This window comes from Dermacentor albipictus, chromosome 2 (genome assembly GCF_038994185.2).
Source record: "Dermacentor albipictus isolate Rhodes 1998 colony chromosome 2, USDA_Dalb.pri_finalv2, whole genome shotgun sequence".
NCBI lineage: Eukaryota > Metazoa > Arthropoda > Arachnida > Ixodida > Ixodidae > Dermacentor > Dermacentor albipictus.
The window spans coordinates 81,122,251-81,148,761 of NC_091822.1; the positions used below are offsets into that span (position 1 = coordinate 81,122,251).

Genomic DNA, 26,511 nt, shown 5'->3' on the forward strand with positions numbered 1-26,511 from the left:
GCGCAGGGATACGACAGTGAGCGCACTGCCCCCTTCTAGAACACTGTAACTGCAGTTAAAGTTTGACTTAGGAAGGCGGGCAGCAGGAACTAAGCGAAGTGTCAAGGCAGCCTCCACAGTCGCCGGCAGGTGTGACGGGCAGAAGTGCGGCAACTATTTTTTTAATGAACCCTCAATACTGGGCTCCTTCGTGTGCAAACGCATTCGTTATAATTGATACGCGTTATGATGTCAGTGTGAACTTCCAGCGGGTAGCTGACAGCATTGGACGGTAGCACTTGTTCTTCTTAAAACACGCCTACTCACCGTTCGTAAATTCGAATTAGGTAACTGACTCCATGGGACCTGTTTTCGGACTCCCCCCACAGCCTACAGCAGGAGAATGAGAGAGAGAAAAAAAAGCCTCTGTTACAAATCGTCGGTACACGCTTTATCACTGCTTTTCTAGTATGCGCCTGATTTAGTAACTGCGTGCTGAATTCGAGCACTATATTTTTATATACGACAGAAACCAGTGTAAGATGATCACGTTCGGAAACGCACACCGCCTATGGTGACGTCATTTTTTGTTACATTTGCAAAACGTTGCAAGAGATTGCTATCATCCACATCATTATCATAACCCCCCCCACCCTCCAGCCACCGGCATTATCATGTTCATCACACTATTTTACGAGCACTGCACGACGAAGGTCTCTGCTATATATCTCCAATTACGCATATCTTGCGCAGGCTGACACCATTCTATACCTCGTAAGTCTACTAACTTCGTGAGACCAAATACTTCTCTGCAGTCTTCGAGAGCGCTTGCTTTGCTTTGGCATTGCACACATTTGTGTCAACTGTTCCTATTATTTTGTCCTTTGGGTAATAGTATAGAGCAGCAAACAGAACCAAGTGATACCAACAAGCGCCAGTGTAAAGGCATACACCATATAAAGTGCACTATAGCTACCATCCACGCGTAGGCTTTCACGGTTGTTGATGTATCCGCTGAAGCCCTGGCGACGTTAGCCAGCGCCTATCATGGCGATTACATCGAATTTAGAATTCCTGGCTGCTTCTAATTCTTCCTCAAATTTTGTTCTTGTGCCACACATCATTCTCAACACATCACTCAAATTACATTGATGTCATGCCTGTCTGTTAGCGTCACGTACACAATTTATCGTCCCATCGAGCCTTGTGCGTTCCCTACCTTCTTGTGAACTACGCATTTTTGTAGCATCCAAGCCAACATAAAGGTTCCCGCGCACTCCAGGCTATTGGTGCCAACATAGTTACTGGTAAAATTGCATGAGCGCGCATTTTTATGCTAACACAGATGCTTGACAAGAAGCTGGGGTACGCGTGCGGATCAATGGTGCAATAAATGGTATGCACGACGTAAAGAGAAAGAAACACAGCGGTGTAGATTAGAGCACCTCTCCCTCCCTCCATCACCCCTCCCACCGTAGGCACCGGTAGAATGTCATGAGCGCGCACTTTTATTTTCAAGGATATCTGTAATTCTGCAAGTTCCTACCGTTTGTGGTATAACCTAGTTTATACTTTCATAAATTCTGCATGTTAAAATATCCTGCTTGATACCTTAACACAAAAGTGCGCATGACAAGAATGTGTAATCATCGCACTGCATTTGCAGCGAGAAATGAAGGCATTTTTGCCACACGGACTGCTTCCGCAGGCTCTGGTGTTAGCTTGTAACTTTTGGCGCACCTTCTCCACCAGTAACGTATTCCGGTTTGCTGGGATGTGCTTTCCGTGGTCTTCCGGCCCAGTATGCTTGTACTGTAGAGGGACTTCTGTCTCAGTGAAGCCGCCAAGAGAGTCCACTTGTTTGGCCCTTCCAACATGGTCGATGACTCGCTGTGCCATCGAAAAGGGTCCAATGAGTCTTTGCAAACGAATACTTTATGCAGCAAAGCTCAATCTTCGCATGTCAAATTCTAATTAGGGATGAAAAACCGCATCATTTCAACAGAAGAAAGAAGTTACCTAAACACAAAAATTTGTATAGTAAGTTAGACGCGTACACATTCCATCGTCTTCTTGTCACTCAGGCGCACAAGGCGGCCACAGGTCAAAATACGCGCATGCAAGTTTAGGCAGGCTGACACTAGGATTTCCTCTCGAACGTCTAGAGCTGAGACAAATATTTCTAAACACCAGCCCTTTGATTTCTTGGTATATTTCTCATCACTATTAGCACCGCTGAGGTTCCAGTGCTAAATATGTAGCTCCTCGGCGTTCCCTTGTTTTGTGTGACACTATTATTTGTCGCAAACCAAGGGCCCTACCAAGTAAAACTATTCCAATATGTTTTTATTCCAATCTCCTGACGTCATATTTGCGTAAATGCCGACGAAGCATCGGGCGGTGATCCGCAGGGTTGTCTGAACAGCCCAAGGAAACGCTCTCATCGTGTATTGGCGGTCACTATTGTTTGCTTTAAAAACGAGTAAGATTGCCTACAGTGAGCGGCTTGTCTTATCTAATTGGTTGACTAGAGGCGAGGAGCACGCTCAAGGGGAGAGGGATTCGATAGAGTCGAGCGAGTGCACTGAAAATCAATAACCGAACGAAGAGGGTGGTGCGGGTGACTGCGCTCGGTCCCCTTTTCCTTACATAGCTTTATGTGTCTGGTCGAAAATCGCGGGCATGCAACTAAAGGTTCGGAATGCCGCTAAAACGGATCCTCAGCAAACAACTGTTGGCGGAGCGAGGTCGTGAGCGTGCCGATAGTGTTCGAAACCGTTACACATCGACGCAAAAAGTTTTATTGTACGCAAATAAACCCATGCTATCCGGCATGTGCCAGTAGCCAGCGCCTGAGTGATTGGCGGCAGCCACATTTTATTGCTTCCAGAACGGGGCAGCCTGCGGCTATTCAGAAAAAAAATTCAGTTTTTTTCGGCATAATAATGCATCTTTAACGCGTACACGTCACATTGACGCGGTGAGTTTTTGCAGTTTTGTGACGTCGCGTGACAGGCAGGTGTAATAAGTGCAGCCCGAAAATTTGTGACCAATAGCCGAGGGCTAATGGCGAAAAGGGGTCGAATCAGAAATAACTATTTTTCTTTTGTTCGGTGTAATGATGCACAAGCAGTGTGTACGCGCCATATCAGATGGGGAGCTGTCACGGTTTTCATGACGTCGCATGATAGACAGGTGAAGTGTGGGTGTTTCAGAAAAAAGATTTAGACCAATCGCGGAGAACTGGCTGCAGAATTGGAATAGAAAAGTTTAGAATAGCTTTACGTTATAGCGCCCCAAATCTTGGCATGCAATCAGAAATAGTTATGACGTGCCCTCTGAGCACGCCTTTATTTATGTAAATATATACAACAAATTTATGTTGTGCTATTTTCGTACGTCGTCCACCATCATTGAGAATTTCGCGAGTTGGCGATTGTGGGTTTATTTCTTGGAAACGACGCCACACAATGAAACGGCCAGGGAATGTCGCTAGGGGCAATAATAACGCTGAATAACACTAACGAACACAAGCACGGTGATCGACGCTTGTATTCTTGGTGTTATTACATGTTCGTGGCTTTTTGTGAGGCGCAGTTTCGAAGAATTTAATACATCGTGCAACGCTTTGCGTATGGTGAAAGCTGCGGGTTGTAAACGTTACTGTAACAGCCTAAATCGTTCCACACCGAGACAAAAAACTATTCGGGTGTAAATGTATCTTTGTTGACTGTGTTCTGAGCTGTACTAACGACGTAACGGGGTGAGATATCACTGCAATCACCTTTCGCGCTTTCCACGGCTGGTACCAGCAACCTTGCTGTGATCCCTGCAGAAGTGTTGACAGGTATGAGTTTAGTGGTCAGGAATATCATTTACAACGCGACACTGTGCTAGGCGAGGCATACTCACTCGTTAGATCGGACCTGATCGGGCCCGTGGGCCTTTCCTGGCCTGCAAATAAAGAGAGTTCGTCGCTATGGCTCATATGGGCTATGAATCATCATTCAAGACCGCTGTAACAGATAATCTTTAAAAATGACCCCAATTTTGCTGTTTTATTTATTTTACTGCTGTTACTGTTTGTTTATCTGAACCTTGTCCCGATACACTTGACGGTTTTATTTGTAAACCATGTACCCACCCCCTCTGCAATGTTCATTGGGGCCTGAGGGTATGATAATAAATGAATAAATAAATAAATAATATGGAGAGAACTGAAGTACAGTAATGTCTGAGGGGAAGCGACGACTCTGCATTTCGTAGGATTATGGTTACTACAAGAGGATTAATATGAAGCTTTAGATCTGGGGCTGCTGTCTAAATTCATGGGAATGGTGCAATCGTTCCCTCTGCAATAATAACGCGAATTTTATGAGGTTTGTTGAATTGAAAAGATTATGTATGCTATTAGTTTAAAACTATTCATTAGAAAATGCATAATGTAGTGACTATGTGAACTCGATTTCTTATTTAGGTCTCATTAGTTAACTGGTTAAACATTGGAAAAGTTAAACCAAGAACTCAGAACCAAAGTATTACCCATGTTAGTCAATAATAATGATATCACAATGGTGAACACAGCAACTAATTCTGCTCCTCAATTGGACCAAATGAAGGACCATACACTGATCGGACGTATACCATTAATGTTTGAGCAGAAGGTTTGAAAACTTTATTAAACGTTCGAACCCTTTCCCATACATTGTAAGTTCACATATCAAGGTTGTCCACTTTTGACGCTCTATCAGATACAGTCTGCAGAACGGCGATATGTAAGAGCTATGTACCTTCATAACAAAATGTTCGAGACCTGCACTCTAAAAATTTTCACACCCTTATGGGTGTAACGCGGGTGTATTCATCTTTTCACCCTTGTAAACACCCTTGAAACACCTTTTTTAACGAAAAAGGGTGTTCAACAAGAAAACACCCTTGGAACACCCCAGTCTTTCTAATTTACACCCTAATTATAAGGGAGTAAGTGAACAAGCTTACAGTATATGATGAATGAACATTGCCAGTTAAGGCGTTGATATTGGCTGTACATGAAACGCGCGCTACCTGCGCTTGAATCAGGTAGCTGGAATGATTAGATCGGGGCACCTAGGCAGCAGCGCACTGGCTCCGAACAGTGGTCAAAAATGAAGTTTCCCACGAATGTTGATATTGAACGGATGACACTAACGCGCAGACTTTGCATAGCCAGATATCTGCAAAAGGCTTCATATGATCAATAGCAAAATATTTACAATGCTATCACTGAATACTTAAAGGTGTGCAACCAGTTAGACTGGGAATGGTTAGGAGTGAGGGCTAACGGTAAATAGCTCACCAACTTACGGTTCGTAGATGACATTGGCATACTCAGCAACGCTGCAGACTATTTGCAACAAACGTTTGAGGAACATGTCGAAGAAAGTGTAAGTCTGACTGAGAGTTAGTATGCAGAAGAGAAAAGTAATGTTCCGCAGCGTGGCGAGAGAACGAATGTCATGGTCGGCAGTCAGCCTCTAGAACCTGCGCAGAAATACGTTTATTGAGCTTAATTACTCGCAGTGGCCTCTGATCAAGGAAATTAACAAAAATAAAACATTAGCTGGAGAGCTTACGGCAGGCATTACTAAATCATGACCAGGGAGCTTACTGCTAACCATTGCTTTCTACCGTTACTAACGTATGGGGCCGAAACTTGGAAGTTACCAAAGAAGCTTGGGAAGACGTTGAGGACCGCGCAACGAACGATGAAATGAAAATTATTAGGCATCATGATAATAGACTGGAAGACAGCGATGTGGATTAGAGAGCGAACGGGAATAGCTGATATACTGGTTGACATTATGAGGAAGAAGTCGTGCTGGGCAGACATTGCAATGCGTAAGGGAGAGAACTGCTGGTCTATTGGAGTTGCAAAATGGGTGCTAAGGGAAGGAAAGCACAGTCGAGGACGGCAGAGAATAATGTGGACGTGATGGAATCGGGAAACTTGAAAACACGTGGAACCAGTTAGCACAAGACAGGGGTATTGGAGATCGCTGGAGAAGCTTTCGTCCTGCGATGGACGTCAAAATAAGCTGATGATGATGATGATGTGACGACATCCATGCTAGCTTCGCGGCATGTCTTTCATGTTATGTCATGCATGCGTGTCATGCACGTTCCGATAGCTCGATTTCCGTCGATTGCGGGGGGGGGGGCGCTAGTAGCGGCGTAGCGAAGTGGGGCACACCGGGCACTTGTAACGCTCACTAAAAGTAAAATTTTTGCTGCTATGGCAATGGCCCCGCTCCTTCCCCCTCCACGGTCAATTGGGACCGCCCCCCCCCCCTCACACGAAAAAATTTTCTGGTTACGCCACTGTGGGGAGGGGGGTGTAAGATTGCTCTAGACCCCTCCCCCTAACTTGTCAACGGATACGGGGGACGGGAGGGCAGCTGCCGCCGGGCCGCAAACCTTAGGCAGCCCAATTAACGGCTGCATTTCCCTTTGGACGTGAATACTGCATTAATGCCATTACACTGTAGGATTCGTGGCGGTTCGAGGGCATGCGACAATAAAAAAAAACACATACAGCCATCAGAAAGTCTTAGCTCGAGCAGATCTTTGGGAGCTGGGCAAGACTCTCACAAAAGAAAAAAAGCTTGGCACCCCTCTTACAGGCATTGTCAACTCTGGGTCCCACCGCTGACTGTACATTTCCGGTAAAAAAATCACCCATGAACTCCTCTCGGATTTGTCTAAGTGTGCGTAAGCATTGTGACTCTTCCTCATCTACACGCAGTTCATGTCGTCACCAATGTTATGAGACTTGATCCGACAAGTATAAGCGACAGCGCTGCGGCGACACGAGCTGCTCTGGTCGGCGGCGCAAGCGAAGTACTGCAGGTGGCGGGGCCAGGCGCGCTGGTGACGTTCCGTTCGTTTTGAGCCGTTATCGCTCTTTAGCCCTCCTCATCCGCGACGAACCATTATCAACCGTTCTTCAGCGGCGGCTGCTTGTGGCACGGCCGCGCGAAACGTATCTTGAAAGCGAACTGCATTGTGGACAGAGTGTGCCCACTGCTGAAAACTTCACGCGCTGTGTTCTCACCGTTTACTTCGCTTTGAAAACAGACGCGCGCACACCTATCTTGAAAGTTATCTGCGAAAAGCGCATAGTGCGGCATAAGCTGAAAGCTTCGTGAGCGCAGTGTTCTCGCCGCTTCGGTCGCGTTGAAGCCTTGAAGCGAGAGCTAGCACGAAGGTGAATTCACTCGCTGCTGCGGGTTCTATATTGAAAGATATCGTGCGGTACGGACTGACCTACGGATGGTTTTTCTTGTTGGGGAAGTATAGAAATGCTTACGTTATAAAAAAAAATCGCAGGGTTCGCGAATATCGCGATAAGCACCAACACCAACCTACTCCCCCACCCCCCGCTGAGCGATGCCGTCTTGATCGCCCCCTCCCAACCCCAGGAAAAGGGACACTACCTTTCTATCTCAGTTGAAGAAAGGATGATGAAGCGTTAACAACGACAATAACGGCATTTTCTAACGAGTTGTCTTATGGCCTCTGAGATTTGCGCGCGAAGCTGGCGCGCGCGAACCTGAGAGGCCATAATTGGCCGCTTAATAGCATAAAAAGACAAAGATAATGCCAAACGACACAACTAAAAATTCAAACAAAGAACTGATCTTAGCTATACTGTTTGGGGAAAAGAAATAAAAAATTAGACAGCCGCAACACACGCCACTAAAGCCACCACCGCCGGCATAACGCGGAACCAACTGTTGGCAACATTCATTCGCGCGTCATTGCTTCGTCCGCGTCGTCTCCGCAACGAGAGCCGCCATCTTCTCGCGCCTAACGTTTTGTATGGTTTTGTTCTCTGCAATCCGCGCACACAGCTCATCGGTGGCTGCGCGTCTGCTCGGCGTCGCAATGCGGCCTGCGTCATTTTCTGGTGCTCGCGCAATCGGTGTGAAACATGTCGCATGTGAAATGTTTGTAGAAGTGCCTCACGTCCAAGTCAAGCCGCCGTACGGGTGTATGGCTGTGCGCCCCGTTCTCGGAAGCGTCGACGGGTTTCCGGCATGCGGATTTCAGGTACGTGCAAATGCGTTTCGCCCTCCTATTGAGCTCCGGAGCAAAGCGTGCAATATTTCATGTGAAAGATGCAGTGCCCGTGATCATGGTGTGAATTTCGAGCGGCAAACGAGAACTTTGGCACTTAGAGCACACCGCGGCTGCTAAGTCAGCGTGGAAATTGTTTTACGTTACCGTAATATGTTGCTGTCAGTCTAATCTGCGGCTTGTGGATAGCTATCCCATTGACGTTTGCTTGTGGCAGCAATAGGTGTATAAAGGGAAGCGGTAATAATTTTCGAGAGCAGAGTTTTTTCGCTCGATGTTTGGTCGTGTTTATGGCGTTATGAAAGCTAGAAAACTAAATGGCTTGATCGTGCTTAGTTCCAACTCTAAGGGGCGTAACGTTGGCGCTGTATATGTTTGTTTTCGGTGTCACGAGTACCACTTTCATGCTTTTGTTGCATGAGAGTGGTAGCTGCTGCGTGCCGTCTGGGTAGAACACAATAAAAGCAATTTCCTCACTCATACGTATGCAATGTGAGGTAACAAAATTCCGAGCGTTTTATTCGGAGCGTAAATATCCAGTATAGTTTAGTAAGAAACTCAAATTCTGTGTTAGCTTAGTAGGCGTGAAACAAGCGAAACTCGCATTCCTTTTTGAATTGTTAGCCCAAACTGCACCGCCCCCAGATGCGTCATCGGATAATTGACAGTAGCTTCGCTACGTGAGTTGTTTTATGCGCCTATATTGCCCGGTTAAGTATCCTGTTCATTTATGCTGACGCTCGTTCATCTTGATTTTAAGCGGTTACTATCCCCGAGTACCGGACGATGCCAAACTTGTGAGATGTAGCAAACGCGGGAAATTCAAAGTGGCGTGGCTGCAAGGCCCTGTTTTTACGTTTTTTGCATTCAAAGCCAACAGACACAGTATCACTGATTTATTTTCCATTTCTGCTGTACTTGATCAATCTAATGTGACAACTGCATCTGCTCTTTAATGTTCTCCATTTACTGTGTATTCAGCTTGGCTGCCACCTTCTCTTCAGAGGATGCCGCTGTGATAGCTCTTTCGTATAGCACATGCCTCTAGGCCCTTGTGTTTCAAGGGCTCCCGCGAGGCAGCAGTGCTCCAAGTAATTTTACCATCCTATATATTTTCTATTTTGCATCATTCTTCCACGATGGATTTTAATGTTAATAGTATTTGTCATTAGTCATCGCCATAATGTTATAGCACGTAGATTTTACGCACTTCACATCGACAATTTTTAGGCCAGTTTACAGCCAAGTCACATCTTCCATAATACATCGTCAACATTACCACTTGTCATGGCGCTCTTTGGCCAAACCTGGCCCTTGCGCCATAAAACACCACACATCATCATCATCAGCTTGGCTGCCAGAAAATGCTTGAATTTCTTTCAGTATCCAAGTGACGAAATATTTCACTGACGGCGGTGTGTGAAACACGCAAGATGACAAAACTGATAGCAAAATGATGAGATATTTCTTTTATAGCGTTTGGACTCTACTTTTGGTGAGGATGTCGATCGACCTTGGGCCTGGCGACAGCACACCCGACATCGCCAAAGTGCAGCCTATCAGTTGAGTGCCCCCGAATGGACCATCAACATTGGAAAATGAAGCAGAGCCAGGTAGGGGCAATTTTTACTTTGGAACAGAATACTGACAGCTGCCTCTTTTTTTAAGAACTAAACAACATATTTACAAACCAATCCTTTCTCTTTGTGCAGCCTACATAGAATTGTTTTTTGCTTGTTATACAGACCTTCAGAAAGCAGTTCTGAACCCTTTTTGCATGCACAAATAAATAAAGAGGATTGCACTTTCTGAAGAAATTGATGCACTGAAATGTGCGTTCGACACACAGTGAGATGCAAAATAACCAACAACTTTAAAGCGGTAAAAAAAATTTGAAACATGTTCTAACATCATAGCCCGCCTTGGCATACGGATCCAAATATAACCGCAACGGAGGTGCATGCAGAGAAGTGTTTGTAAATGTTTGCAAGATATGTACATTGTCTAAGAAATTGTTTTTATTTACTTGGAGCTTCTTGGTGCCATGGCAGTGCAGTAAAAGCTCAAAATGATGCCCCTGCTCCTAATAAAGCACTTTTAGATTTTAAAATTAAATTATGGGCTTTTACATCCCAAAACCTAAAGTTTTGGTAACCTGGCTTATTTAATGTACACCTGAATCTACGTGCATAAGCGGTATTGCATTTTACCCTCATTGGAGGGCAGCTGCCATGGCCTAGATTGAAGCTGGGACCAGCATGACTGAGCAGCATGGCATCATAGTAAGTGGGCTTCTTGGCTCACAAGCACTTTGCACTAAGTTAAAGGAGTATGTAGTACTGTCAGTGGCCGTTTATGTACCAATTTCTTTTTAACCTGACTCCATTATTAAAGTGCGAAGCTTCAATTAGTCAAAACCAGCCTAAATTACAGAACCAGCTCGAAACACGCACCATGTATAGCTGGATTTGGACATGAAAATGGAGTCAATTCATGTCGCCGAAAATGGCGGTGGCAGTCACACTATTTCATGCATTTTGCCTAAAACATAGTCAATAATAATTAATCAATTTCTAAAATATTATTTTCAAAAAGTTTTTTTCAAGCATGAAAGGAGGAGCCAAATGATGTTCAAGTGCACGAGCAGTTAGTTGCACGGCACTTCTTGCATGTGTTCACTGGCTTCTTTCTAGCTTGAAAGAAAAATTTGTTGCACCTATTGAGCAGTAGAAAGCTGGATTGGGAATTTTTCAGGATGCTCTACAATTTTCGCACTGACACTTTTGCTTTGAATATAATATTTGAGCAGTTAAGTAATCGTTACTAACTAATTAACTAATTAGAAGAAATGTAAGAATTGGTTTCACTTCCTCAAAACGATGGCAAACGACATTGCCTTGGTGCTGTCCAGCTGCGTGGCACTTGTACATATTTAAAGCTTGCACATGTCATACAGACCACCTGGTAAAAACAAGGCATATATAGAAGTGGCTAAGTTGTGTGAGCCAGCCATATGTAGCAAATCATGAGAAACAGCCATGTTTCTTTCACTTAAGGGCATGATAAGATTTACATGCTCGACACCTTGGTGGTGGTGGTGGTGGTGGTGGTGGTGGTGGTGGTGGTGGTTTGCATCAGTGTGTTCTAGGCCTGTTCGTAGTTTAGCTGCTACATAAACAATATTTCTCCACATGTAAGCTCATATGCATCTTTCAAGTATATTGCCCCATGTGTCCAAAATAAACCATCCTCGCGCTTCCTTCATTATGTATACATCTGTTGCTGTGCTAAATTTTTAACATGCAACTGCACAAATTTTCATCTAGTTTACATATTTCCTCGTTGTTTGGTGGCTTTATTTCTGAACAAGTTGTTTTCGTTAAACCCTGTTGCACACAGCAGTACACAGCATTTCTGCCTAGAGTGGGAATTGTTTTTTATTTCAGATTGACATAAATACACCTTGCCTGGGCAATGTAAGGCATTCTACATAACACGGCCCTGCAATAATGTTTCATATTGCATTCCAGCATCATACAGAACTGTTTACTTACCAGATTAGAATATGTATAAGTGTTGGAAGTAACAGAACTGGAAGAAGCCAGCAGATAATGAGGCCAAGGAAAGCGTAGAGGAACATGTTTTAAGTTTTTTATATGAAGTATAGAAATGATGAATTCTAGGTAAGTGAAAGTGGATTAAAAGATATCCACCTCTTGGTGGGGAACGGACCCATAACCTTCACATTACGCATGTGATATACTAACCACTGTGGTACTACGGCCGTGTTCGAGCGTCGACAATGTGAGGGGCCATTGTGGACGGTTGAATGCTGCCTCGGTGGCACAGTGGTTAGTGCATCGCATGCCTAATGCAAAGGCTGTAGGTTCGTTCTCCCCCCATGCCTGTTTTTTTTTACCATTTTCATTTCCTTTTATCATTTCTACATTTAAATAGAAAATTACAAATAAGTTTCCACGTGCCTTCCCTGGCATCTTCCAGCTGTGATTCAGAAAAATTTTGACCCTCAGTATCCGTTCTTCTCGTTTGGAAAAACAGGAGCTTCATTTTAAAAATAATGAATTCACCTTGTTCAGCATCTCAATGTGGTCTCAAATCTTATCACAGCATGTGTATTACTAAGTGAAGTTTTTGTTAAGATGATATAGCATGGGACCTAATTAGTAGCCTTTGTGTACAGATATATGACTAGTCTAATAAATAGGAGGATTTTAAGAAGCACTTCTAACATGGTCTGAGCATGTGTTTAAAAAAACTAATCTAGCATGATTTCAGGCATAGCTGTTGCCCCTGAAAAATATTTGGATCATCTGCATTGGCATTGTTTTAAGAGAGCACCAATACTGCTTTGATAGAAGTAGCCTCGTGGAACATGAAGCGTCGCTTCTTGCTTAGTCAAGGAAATATCTGCATATCTGACGTGCATGTGTCATGTGCTCGAATGCTGTTTAAAGGCTGCTAATAAGAAAATTACTTCACTTGCCTTTCCAGAGATTGCTTCAGTAGTCTATGCTACTCGATCATAAACAATTTACCAGAGTGAACTTTCATCACAGTTGGCTTTGCAATGTTTATGCAAAATACAATTGCCTACTAGACATGTGACTGCACTAAAACTTGGAATTAATGACCAGTAAGATTTATGGGACCAGCAAAACTTAGTTTATTACTCTAGAACAAAATGCGAGGCACTTCGGTTATTTCTGCCATAGAGTTTCTTACAGTAATTACTAGAGGGAACTCTGGCGCTGCAGTCGTACCACCATGGGAATGATGGGAAGCACATGGATTTGTCTGATATTCGTGCTTGTGAGTTCAGACGTTCTTGTGGCTTCGTATATTATACGCTATATAAATCTTATTGTAAATTTCAGCGCAGTCTATACTCTTCGAAGTGCAGAAGACGGCGCCAACACGCACAACTGCTATTAATTGCAACGATTGAGCTTGTCCAGGTAGCCAAATCGAAGGGCACCAAGCGTCTCAAGGCACTAGTATGCCCGCGATAAATTCATCAGGGCGTTGCACTCGCTTGTCGTTACATGCCTCCGTCGCTTAATGGTTTCAATATCAGACTTCTGTTCTAGAGTTCCTGTGTTTGAATCCTGTCGTCAGACGATTTTAATGTTTATTTATTTATTACACAGTATATTGTTGAAAATGACTAGAATACAAAGTCACAAAGCCGTTTGAAGCCAAACAGACGAAGTTTAGGCAAATCCATGTACTTCCCATAATTTCCATGCTGGTACAGCCGTTCTTGTTTGATCTCCTGTGGACACTAACGTCAGAGTTCCCTCTAGTAATTATTGTATGAAACTCTGATTTCTGCGCCTCGGTCGTGCAGAAGCGGCACCACACCTGCTGCGTAAACATGCACTACCTTTCGGCCGAGTGCAGGGAATGCTGTGAACTCGCCATGTACATGGCCTGCACTAAGTAAAACAAATCACAACGTGCAGTTGCTACCACGTTGAACTGGTGGAATGAGTAGTGAAATGCAGTACCTCCTGAACTAGTTCAGAAAGTGCAGGTTAATCAAGTGGAGATTATATAGTAACAGAAGTTGAGTGATTCTGCATTACATTCACGAAATATACTTCATGATACTTTTCCATTTATTTCCTCAGTTATTAAGAATCCATTTTGCATTGTTGGACAAAACTACAGAATGCCAACATATTTTCCAGCATTCACTGGTAGCAAACATGTCAAAACATGTTCTAGTGTCTGGATTGCCGCTTTAGCTGTTAACCCCGAAGTTAATTCCGGAAAATGTACCAAATGTTTTACGTACTCAATTTTCGGTGTCATTCTCTTTCTAAAAATATATTACTTCATTGGTCTCTGGTTAGAAATAACACAAAAATAAGAGCTGCTCTTGAGGGCAGCTTTCCCTCAATGCCGACTGTAACTCATCTTTGACAACAAGAGCAGCATAACGTCGGGCAGAAAGAGTGCAACTAGTCATTGGCGATATTGGTACTACCTCCAGTCACTAGTACAGCTTGTGATCAATGGTTAAAGGTTGCGACTTTGTTGCTGCCCAATTTTAATTCTGCAGCTGTTACACTTGGGTGTAGCATGTGTACGTACGTGTGCATGCATTAAAATGACTTCACGTTAGAGCAAAGCAACTAGTGCAGGGAGGCATTAGTCATCTTTATATATTTGCTTTGTAAAGATGCACTAACTTTATCTTTTGCAATATAGACTTGGCGCTCATTGGCCAAAGATGCCCTTGTGCTACTAAAACCTACCAATTAATTCGCTTTTTGCAGTAGCAGGTGCTTATTCCTTTTTCAGGATCGGTCTGTGAGTTCTAATTTGTTTTTCTTGAACTGTGCAATTCCCACTCACAGGACTGCATGTCATCTAAGGTGTTCCTTTTTCAATCAAGAATGTTGAGGTTGTGTTTGTGAAACTCGATTTCTTGCCTCAAACGAGCTTGTACAAACTGACCAAGCTGATAATTCTACCTGCTTATATAATAAATGTGTTGCGGTTATGAACCCTCATAATGAATGACACACAGTATAAATATTTTATCTAATAATACAATTTAATGAAAATTTTCATGTTTTTCGCGTTCGTGTTCACTTCTCTACTCTCGTGTCCTGTCTGCATGCCTCACCTCTTTTTTGCATATTAAATATCGTATAAACTTAACCATGCTTTTTTACCACAATGCAGGCGGAAAAGGTTCCGGTAACACTGCATTCAGTATGGTGGCCCAGACGTGTATGCAAGCAACCTCCTTCATGTGGACCAAGAACTACTCTGCAGTGTCTCACAGTCTTCCATGCGAAGCCCTCAACATTCTCGTCTCAGTGGAATGGCTGCTCATCTATCTGCGTGTCCATCACCAAGATGGCCAGTTGTAAAGCTCCTTTACCCGTTTAAGACAGCTTAATGATTTTTTTATTTAGTTTTCATGGTTGGCCGTAGAATCTTAACATTTTTGATGTTTCTAACGTTTTTACCTGGCCCAAAGTGGTGCAATAACTTTAAACCAGTGTAATGTATTTAAGTTATGCTCACTCTAATGCCTATCTGGTTTTGTTTGTGTTTAAGAAATTTGAATGTCTGATGAGGTAACAGCATTTAAACTTATCATCGTGGCTCTTTTCAGTGAGCTGCTAGGAAATAAGATGCAAAACTTATCACACGCCAGTTGTAGCGTTTTTGTTTTCAAGACTAAACATGTTTCAAAAGATGGAAAGTGGGGAAAAAGGCCTCAAGAACATAATCGTCCTAGGATTGTCATGTCCTTACAACTCTGCAATGACTAATGCCTCATACATCTTGGGAGCACATTGGTCGCAATTCCTACAGGTATACTTGATAAGAGAATAGCTTGCACTCAGATTTGACACGCAGTTGATGGCTGATAGCTTTTGTTTGTCGTCTGCATGTTACTACTATGTATTCAATATTCATTTACATGTGCTGCGGTTTTTTGCAGTCACACACACACACACACACACACACACACACACACACACACACACACACACACACACACACACACACACACACACACACACACACACACACACATATATATATATATATATATATATATATATATATATATATATATATATATATATATATATTCTTCGTTTCAATAAAAATTTAGTTCAGAGTTAGCGCTCATCCTGTCTGCTTCTAGTCTGTGTCCGTGTCACTTCGCGCTACAATCCAAGATCAGGTTACTGTACCAACTTGCCCAACTTTTTATCCTTGTGTTAAAGACACACTCAGACTTGTTCTTACTTATGTGACCGGTTATTTTTGTGCTTTATAATAAGATGCGGTGCTTTTCAAATGAAAACATGTGATAGTTCGTAGTGAGGTTATTTAAAAAAAACTGTTCTGCTTAAAATTTAATTGAGCAAGCCTGTGCCATTATTCGGTGCTTATGTCTTTGTATTGGTATGGTTTTACTCATCTTCCTTTTTACTTTTAAAATGTGCAAACATTATTATGTAACCATTTTACTTTTAAAATGTGCAAACATTATTATGTAACCATTTCTCTTGAATGAAATAAATACTTCTGACATTTCGTCACAAATTTTACAATGATTTTGTTCAATTAGGTAACCTTAGACTAGCTGATTGTTATTCTGGTAGCTTAACTTACAATGCCTGTAGAATATTCAATGCAAGCACATGGTGAAAAATACACTAAGTTATTGGGTATAAGCAGGTCACTGTGAGTAAATGGAGCATACGTATATTTCAGAAAATAGTGCATGCTTACATATTGAACAGCATGCACAGCTACACATGCTGTTTTGTTCGTAAATGCTGAAAGATTATTTGACGTGGAAGCACTTTGTTCTTGGGCTTTCAGTGCTACCTTTAAGTCATATATGTGAAGGTACTAGTAGAAGCATCCCGTGGAGATAAATGACAACTTTGATGAATAGAGGTATAAAATATGTGCTTAAAACGGCAAAAAACTGCTTGACAGGCAAACGTATGCTTCTGTAGTACTGCACTTGTTACCGTCGCCAATACATGCATTGCTTGCGCTCTATTGCATTCAATATGAGCTACAGCAGCGAGCTGTGGTGTCTTTCCCTCCTGGTCGAGCTGGTGTTGCGAAAATTTTTGACCAAGAAAAGTGGAGGTTTTTAACCATTTCCGAATGCATGTAACTATGCTTTTGGCTGTGTGCTGTTTCCACGGAGTTATAAGTACTGGTGCACCAAGGTGCGGGAGATCCTGTGTCCTTAGTGCAGCGCGCATTGTTATTGCGCTCTGCATCCTGCCGGCAGTGTACTATCACTGCAGAGGAAGATTACGAAAGCATGGCGTGTGTGCCTTGCTGCAATGGCGAAACCTTAAATTGTTTGCCTGAAAGGGCCGCACGTTATGCTACCACATGACGGACCAGAAGCGCAATATGACGACGCCTCACAGATTCTGGCTCATACTGAACAAGGTAGTACCATAGCTAAGGCTAGGCAGCATTCACAACAGCTAGTCTGCCCATTAACTACATGGCTGTAGTGAACGCTAAAATACTTGCAGGGATAACACCCTTTTGGAAGGGTGTTGTCACATGCTACGCCCATATTGAAAGGGTGGTTGTCTGTGTTACACCCGATATAGAAATGGTGTTGTTTGCTTTACACCCATAGGTGAGGTGACGTCATATTAACACCCCTTCTTTTGTGGGGTGTTAATGTGCACCCTTTGCTTGGGGTGTAGCAATACACCCAAAAGGGTGTCACCCATGGGACAAGTCATTTACACCCTTAAGGGTGTTAAAATGTAAATGTAAATGTAAATGTTAAGGGTGTAAATGGCTTGTCCCATGGGTGACACCCTTTTGGGTGTTTTAGAGTGTGCAATATCCTTTCCTGTACAAGCCTTCGTTGTAAAGGTCGGACACCTTACCGCTTACAAAAGAAAACTTCTATTTAACAGTACTTCAAGAGAAAATTTGTGACAACTCTAATTTTTAGTGCGAAGCTGTTTTTGGCTAAGGTTCCATGAATTTTTCGTGTCCGCCAACAAATCTCCTTGTGCAAAAATTCTGCTCCCGAAATTGAAGCAAAATTGCTTCATTCTATGCAAAATCATATGCGCCTCATCTCTTCGGCATGCATTATCAGCAAATTATTTATCAATACGTGTCATTTCAAGATCAATAAGCTCGCCGGCAGATAACATTTTTTCCATTGCTTACGGGGGTATGAGCCATCGCTTAAGGGTGTATGGGACATTGTCTTACGTAACGAACAAATTTCTGCCTTGGTTGGTATAGGAATGCTTACGGATTTAATAACACCGGTAATACGAGAATGTCTATGCGTAGCTGTCGTCCCGATGACCACTGATCAGGACAATAAATACATATCCAAGCTTTTGGATAGAATGACGCGAATGATAGTAACATGATTTTACTGAGACCACCGACAAAGGCACAGCGATCAAGAAAATCTCTGTGTGCGTTCGTGTTTAACCAATCTAGAATGAATGTGTGTGTGTTGGTAGTGGTGGTAAACATTTATTACTTGAGCCTTTTTACAACATTACTTTTGAGGGGGCTCAGGAGTGCGTAGGGTGTCCGGGAGTTTATGGCCCTCGGCGACCCTCAGTTCGTGTGTCACCGATCAAGACGACCGGTCAAAGTAAATGATAGTGTCGGTGCATGTTTGTGTGTGTGTCTCTCTGTCTCTCTCTCTCTCTGTCAGCAAAACGTCAGAGGAAAGTCGAAGAAAGTTCGTCATCGCAAAACGCCGCTGTCACGTCTCTTGCCGTCAAATTATTCGTTCATCTCCAAGATATTCATAACTGTTGCCTTCGTTGCTATGAGCGTCCTCTCCACCTCATATGGCTTTCTAGACGGGTCGGTATTCAGTTACGATTACATCACCAAAACATCCTCATAGTCATCAGCCTGGCTACGCCCACTGCTGGGCAAAGGCCTCTCCCATACTTCTCCAAATATCACGGTCATGTGCTAATTGTGGCCATGTTGTCCCGGCAAAACTCTTAATCACATCCGCCAATCTAACGTGCTCTCGCCCCCTGCTACGCTTCCGTTCTCTTGGAATCCAGTCCGCAACCCTTAATGACCATCGGTTATCTTCCCTCCTCATTACATGCACTGCCCATGCCCATTTCTTTTTCTTAATTTCAACAAAAATATCAATAACTCGCCTTTGTTCCCTCAGCCAATCTGCTCTCTTCTAATCTTCGTAATTTTACACCCATCATTCTTCTTTCCATAGCTCGTTGCGTCGTTCTCAATTTAGGTAGAACCCTTTTCGTAAGCCTCCAGGTTTCAGGCCCGTACGTTATTACTGGTAAGACACAGCTGTTATGCACTTTTCTCTTGAGGGATAATGGCAACCTGCTGTTCAAGATCTGAGAATGCTGCTAAACACACCCCAGCCAAATTTCATTCTTCTGATTATTTCTGTGTCATGGTCCGGATCCGCGGTCACTATCTGCCCCAACTAGATGTCTTCCCTTACCACTTCCAGTGCCTCACTACCTATCGTGCTGTTCTCATCCGAGATTGTTAAACATTACTTAAGTTTTCTGCAGATTAATTTTTAGACCCACACTTCTGCTTTGCCTCTCCAGGTCAGTGAGCATGCATTGCAGTTGGTCTCCTGAGTTACTAAGCAAGGCAATATCATCAGAAAATCGCAAGTTACTAAGGTATTCTCCATTAACTTTTATCCCCAATTCTTCCCAATCCAGGTCTCTGAATACCTCCTGTAAACACGCTGTGAATAGCATTGGAGAGATCGTATCTCCCTGCCTGATGCGTTTCTTAATTGAGATTTTGTTGCTTTCTTTATGGACGACTACGGTGGCTGTGGAGCCGCTATACATATCTTTCTGTATCTTTACATACTGCTAGTCTACACCCTGATTCCATGATGCCTGCACGACTGCTGAGGTTTCGACTGAATCAAACGCTTTCTCGTAATTATTGAGAGCTATATATAGGCGTTGGTTTCATTCCGCACATTTCTCTATCACCTGATTGATAGTGTGAATATGGTCTGTCGTTCAGTAGCCTATGCAAAATCCTGCCTCGTCCTTTGGTTGACAGAAGCCTAAGGCGTTCCTGATTCTACAGGTGTGTTTGCGATTGTAAAAAAATTTGTAGGCAACGGACAGTAAGCTGATCGGTCTATAAATTTTCAAGTCTTTGGCATGCCCTTTCGTGCGGTATGAGATTATGTTGGCGTTCGTCTAAAATTCCAGTACGCTCGAGGTTATTAGGCATTGCGTATAAAGGGTGGCCAGTTTTTCTAGAACAATCTCCCCACCATCCTTCAGCAAATGTGCTGTTACCTGATCCACCCCAGCTTCCTTCCCCTTTTGCTTAGCTCCCAAGGCTTTCATTACTTCTTCCGGCGTTACTTGTGGGGTGTCAAATTCCTCTAGACTATTCCCTCTTCCAATAGAGTAATGGTTGCCCCTGGTACTGTATAAATCTCTATAGAACTCCTCAGCCACTAGAACTATCTTAACTAGATTAGTAATGATATTGCCGGCTTTGTCTCTTTACGGATACATCTGATTGTTGCCTATTCCTAGTTTCTTCCTCACTACGTTTAGGCTTCCTCCGTTCCTGAGAGCATGCTCAATTCTATCCATATTATGCTTCCTTCTGTCAGGTATCTTACGCTTGTTGATTAACTTGGAAAGTTCTTCCAATTCTATTCGAGCTGTAGGGTTACAGGCTTTCATACATTGGCGTTTCTTAATCAGACCTTTCGTCTCCTGCGATGGCCTATCGGTATCATTTCTAACGAAGTTACCACCGACTTCTATGGCACACTCCTTAATGATACCTATAAGATTGTCGTTCATTGCTACAACAGTAAGGACCTCTTCCTGAGATAAAGCCGAGTACCTCTTTGGTAGCTCGATCCGGAATTCCTCTATTTTCGCTCTTACCGCTAACTCATTGACCGGCTTTTTATATACCAGTTCCTTCCGTTCCCTCCTGAAGTCTAGGCTAATTTGAGATATTACCATCCTATGGTCACTGCAGCGTACCTTGCTGAGAACGTCCACATGTTGTGTGACGCCAGGGTTAGCGCAGAGTATGAAGTCTATTTCAGTTGTATTCTCGCCATTTGGACTCCACCTCGTCCACTTTCGGTTCGCCCGCTTGCGGAATAAGGTAGTCATTATCCACTAATTATTCCATTCTACAACCTCTACTAATAATTCTCCCCTATTATTCCTAGAACCTATGCCGTTTGCCCCCACTGACTTGTCTCCAGCATGCTTCTTACCTACCCTGGCATTGAAGTCGCCCATCACTATAGTGTATTTTGGTTTGATTTTACCCATCGCCGATTACACGGCTTCATAGAATATTTTGACTTGCTTGTCATCATGACTGGATGTAGGCGCGTAGATCTGTACGACATTCAATTTTTACCTCTCATTAAGCTTCACAACGAGACCGGCCACCTTCTTGTTAATGCTATTGAATTCCTGTATGCTACCAGCTATATCCTTATTAACCACGAATCCGACTGCTAGTTCTCGTCTCTCCGCTAAGCCCCGGTAGCACAGGACGTGCCCGCTTTTTAGCACTGTCTATGCTTCATATGTCCTACTAACCCCACGGAGCCCTGTTATATCCCATTTATAGCCCCCAAATTCCTGCAATAGCACTGCTAGACTCGCCTCCCTACATCATCATCAACTACGACATATTCGTCAGCTGTCCCAACCACTGAGGCGTTATAGCAAGCAGCGTACAAGTTGAGCGAATGTTGTTGCAATACTGCAAGATTCCCTCTGACGTCGGCACCCTTAGCGCTGGCGAAGAGCGAACCTCGGTGACGTATGCGGAGAGTATTGGCGGCACCGCTACGTGGCGTTCGGTATGGAACAACACATCAGCTGTCGTGGAAATATAAATTGCTTCGTTTTACATGGAAATTGGTTGCAGTGGTCTTCGTTACAGAGGCGTTTACGATGCAGAGGCGTTTACGAGCCGGAATATAATGAATGCTTCGTTACATAAGTGATTTCGCTGTAAAGACGGTCGTTGTTAAGGCGTCCCAATGCATACGTAAACTTGGTGCTCAAATTTTTTAGGAACTTTATGTTTCGGGAATCTTAAGCGAGAAAAATCTATGCCGAAGTCTATGTTATGTTCTCAAGAGCCACTACAATTGAACGTTTTGTTCCAATTGTCACACGTCTCATTGAAAACTGTCCAGTGGTCGTCTAACAAATGCATTTCTGCATTTTACAGGCATTTGAATATAGACATCAAAGTTGGCCTCGAACTTAAGCGCCTTAACGAGGGCGCTCAAACTTGTCGGTCGGCTTCCCCAGAAAAGTGGGCCGCTTCCAGAGAGTTTAATATTAAACTGGGCTGATCCCGGAGATGTATGCAAAACTAGGCCGGTCACGGAAAAAAAGTACACGCGTAGACAGCGTTTTCACCGTTCAGCGGTCACATAGGCCTTGGGACATTATGGATGAAGGCTACGGAACAAAGTGGTTTTTAGCCCACCTCCTTCCGTAATTTGGCTATTTGAGAAAAATGCTGCGGCCAAAGCGGGAAATCGTTTACATTGGAGTCCAAACCACGTGATGTCTAAGCTTACTCGTGCTGGATGCCGTCATCGGGGGAAGCGTGCGGCGTTCGAGCAGCCGGCGAATGGACTCGAGCGGCGCGGCTTCGGCTGCGGCTCCTGCTACGCGTGTCCAATCGGGAAGAGTCGGCTTTGCTGCCACTGGCCTTCCGCTCCGTGCGCACCCGCAATGTGTGCACTTGCCGCTCGGGTGACGTTCGGCGTTCCTCCCCTTTCACATTTTCGCTTCCTTCCATTGCCTGAGACCTGTTTTGCCTGAATAGACAGATGACATATGAACACTGTACACTAAATCGCGCGATTTCAGCCCGCGTTTAGGTCGCGTTTCTGATCCTTGTTTAGAATGCTGTGTTAAGAATAACTATTTCGTGGGCAATAAACCAATTTTTTTCAATTTATATTAGACAAACGTAATAAACAATTGTATCTTTCATTGATCACCTTTCGATAGTTTTCGACTGCCATTTCACTTATTTGTGACTTTAAAAGTGGTAGCGCAAAACGGCGTTTAGTCCTCACCCACCCTCCAACGCACGTTTTCTACGGTTCCAATTGCGCTGTGGTTCGCCATATCCGGTATTCAATATAAGCTGTCTAGATAAATTTGCAATCGCAGTCTGGCAGCACGCTACATGAAGCCCAGAGTACTATTATTTATAGGAAACATGAATTTAATTTTAGGCAAATGAATTTCAATTCTAGTATCATCTAGGACATCACTCCTGATAAGGCCCAAACACAGTTCCACATCATGGAAAACTTAAATTCTTCATTTATTTCTCGCTGTGTAGTTAAATTATACAAAAACATGTGAAATAATATTTCAGTTATACCTTAACTACAGTACTAATCAATTACGTTGTACTTGATTGTTCAAGCTAAGGATAGCAATAACATATCACTCCGAGACCTCAAAAACATATCTGCGGGCTTCCCATTAAGTTTCCCGCCTTTTGATGAGCATTTTCATTTTGACGCATAAGCTTCAAAGTACTACATATGATACATTGCCCATTCTCGAGTTAAGAAAAGCCTGGTGAGGGCTAGCAAATACGGCATTGTATCATGTGAATGTAAAATCAATATTTTGAATAAGTACAACCTAAAAGCAAGAAACACAGTGTTGCTAGCGTTAACTATGCTGAGCTTACTGCTGCTGGATGCCGTCTTCGTGGGAAGCCTCCGTCGTTCCAGGAGCCGGCAAATCGACTCGAGCAGCGGGGCTTCGGCTACGGCTGCCGTGGCGCGTGCCCGGTCGGGACACCCCGGACCCGTGCGCTTGCTGCTCGGGAGACTGGCGGCGTTGCTCGTCCTTCGCCTTTTCGCTGCCTTCCATAGCCCGAGACGCGTTTCGCCTGAATAGCATTGATGGCGCGTTAACACTATATTTGCAGTGGCACACTTATAATTTTTGATACGACTTCGCTACCTTTTGCGCTATTCCTTAAAATGGTATTATCGAAATCATTATCTCCACGGCAAGAAAGGAGAATATTTTCCCATTTGCCGTCAGATATTGTAATCAATGATTGCGAACTGTATTCATCCCATTTGGAATTTGCTTATTGCTATATTATTACTTGTGACTTAACTGCACTGAACGCGTTATGACGAAACACCGTTTAGTCGACAACCACACCTCAACACTTGATTTCTGAAGTTCCGTGTGTGGTGTATTCTGCCATCCTATATCACCCGCCTATTGAAGAAATTGGCAATTGTGATCTTGCAACACCATTCATAGAGAACCGAGTGCTATTACTTATAGGAAACATGAATTTATGTTGCAGCAAACGCACTGCAATTGTGATCTTGCAGCACCATTCATAGAGAACCGAGTGCTATTACTTATAGGAAACATGAATTTATGTTGCAGCAAACGCATTTCAAATGATAGTGTATTGTAGCGGTCCGACTATTGCATCCAGAGCCGGCCAAAAAGAAGTGGGCTCGTGTGCAGGTACCACGAGAATAGAACACGCCAGGGCGCTCGACCTGCGCGGCCACGGTGTTGGCCGTTTCCGAGATCATGCTGCATTATAGCTGTCTGGCCTGAGTAACTCGTGACTACGGCGGCTACCTCTTTGCACCGCCTCCCACAGTATCATCTAGAAGAGTTGCGAGGAAGCTCTAGCTCGGGCCCAGCTCCTACGCGGCCAACTCAAATACATGTGTTTAAAACGCAGAAGGCTTTTTCTGAAGTAACCTCTGGACCCATATGTTCCACTTAAACAGAAAGATAAATTCTAGTGACTGTTGGAAGCGGAATTCCGATTTAGGGCCTGAATTTTGTTAGAGATCTTCGAAAATTCCGAATTTCGAAAAAAAAATAGAAGCACAAGGTTTACAATCTAATCGCTCTGCATCAAGAACAGATATCACGGTTGTGCAAACGGCCTCCTCTAGATCATTAGAAGCGGACAAGTGTGTTATCTCCATTTATATTTTACGTGAATTTGTTCCGTTGTGCGCAAGGGTTCTGCAAAACCCGTATTTCCATATTATTAGTCTTTTTTTAGATTCATGTGTAACACATCCATTTTGTCCCCTTTAAATGCAATATTATATGCAATTCACATAATTGGGATATCTTTTTTAATTCCTGAGTTGCAGAGTTGTAAACTAGATAGTTTCGTCTTCTAAAAATTTTCCATTTTTGCTACTTTTTAATAAAAAAGTGAACACCTAAATCAAAAATTCGAAACCAACTATCACTAGATATTAAGTTTTTCTTTCAAACGGGACAAATGCCGCCATATTCGGTGCAATGGTTGCCGAGAAAAACTAATTCTTCTTTTACATGCATTTAGATAACAGCACCCGATGTAAAGCTTCCCCTTAAGAAGAAGCGCGCTAAAAGGTAGCCCAATATGGCATTGTTACAAGCAAACTGAAATGTTTATTTGCTTGAAATAACGTGAAAGCAGGCTACAGAGTATCGCTTTCGTAAATTATCAACTCACTCTTTACGCAGCGCTAAATAGTAAAACGGCTTCTGCCCTTCGCACGTGCAGTAAAGTGGTGACGCTTTAACAGAGATTTGTAAATGCCCATATTTACGTGAGTTCAAGTAATACACATTTTTTGCTCAATACTAGTAGTTATTCCTTTTTGCTTGCATTTTAAATATTGTTTAGTCCTGCATAGTGTACGTGTCTGTCTATATATATTTCGTTATTTTTTTAACTTAACACCAAGGAAATAATATGCAATACATTATTTCACTCGCGTGCATTTCATGTCACTGGCTTCTATTTTTTTATTTGCTGCCACCGAAGTCGTATACAACATGACCAACGGCCCCAGGAGTAGTCAATATACTCGCTGTATTTTTTAGTTTTCATAGCTACTCATTCTTAGTTAGTTGAAGCGCATATTCTGTAACGATTATCTGGCCGCTTTCGTGAACTGGCGGCAATGATAGTGCAGTTTAAAAATGAAAAAATGTGGGCCGAAACCGGAGGTAATGCAGGCTTTAAATGTGTACTGTTCCTGTAATCATGTGCAGTCAAAAAGATGTGGATCAATCTCGAAGAGAGTGCCGCATAAAATGTGGACCGATAAGGAAGATAGTGCAATAAAAAAAATCTGGTCCGATGCTGAACGTAGGGCTGTCTACAAATATGTGCCGGTCTCGAAAGCCTTGAAATCTAAAGAATTGGGCTGCTTCCAAAGGCTACTTCCACTGGGTATGCGCTGCTGCTCAATAAACCTCTCTGGTGCCGACTTGGATCACTGGGAATCAAAACAACAACGAACGTACAAATCATGCCTAGAATTCCGCATCAGTTCGCGACACGTCGCAAAAGCATCAACCGCTTGTTGCAAAACAAAACAACCAATTCTCAACCGCCATTATCTACCAGAAGAAGCATTTTTATTGCTTTTAGTGTGGGGTCTCCTCCAAAGCCATGCTGAAATTGACGAAAGGTTTCATAAAGTCACCGCTCGGGTAAAATGTAACATTACCTGGACTCGCCACATTGCCTTGGGTAGGGTACTGGAAAATGAGCTGCAATATTAGCTAGACGCACTTGTGGAGACTGTATACTGCACAAAGACCCCAAACGTTGACTTCAAGCGAAACATTGCGGTAACGAACGTAATGTGGGCACATGAAGTAGCGAAGTGTACAATAAGTTGCAGCGATAACATTTAGACAACGTCTGTACTTTCATTGCATAAATCCTTGTAGAACCGGGTGGTTGACCAGCACATATCAAGCGGTCGTATAGGTTGGAACAAAAAGAAGCCAGTTCGTCATACCCGCTGTTGCAAGCTGCGCG

General features: G+C 43.3%; 1 protein-coding gene and 1 long non-coding RNA gene across 2 annotated transcripts in view; one reads left to right on the plus strand and one right to left on the minus strand.

Annotated features, from left to right (window-relative positions):
• The window catches only part of LOC135896076 (acetylcholinesterase-like), a 98,025-nt gene that overhangs the window by 69,324 nt on the left and 2,190 nt on the right, over positions 1-26,511 (minus strand). Inside the window, exons 2-7 of the mRNA XM_065424409.1 lie at positions 23,377-23,580; positions 22,238-22,480; positions 3,892-3,933; positions 3,764-3,808; positions 1,720-1,869; positions 307-369 (exon numbers count right to left, since the gene is read on the minus strand). Of these exons, the coding sequence (XP_065280481.1) occupies positions 307-369; positions 1,720-1,869; positions 3,764-3,808; positions 3,892-3,933; positions 22,238-22,480; positions 23,377-23,561 (728 nt within the window). The 5' untranslated portion in view covers positions 23,562-23,580. The remainder of the gene's footprint in view (positions 1-306; positions 370-1,719; positions 1,870-3,763; positions 3,809-3,891; positions 3,934-22,237; positions 22,481-23,376; positions 23,581-26,511) is intronic.
• On the plus strand, positions 7,478-15,286 carry LOC135896084 (uncharacterized). The gene is made up of 3 exons (XR_010562586.2): positions 7,478-8,067; positions 9,571-9,707; positions 14,809-15,286. It is a non-coding gene; the product is annotated as an uncharacterized lncRNA (long non-coding RNA).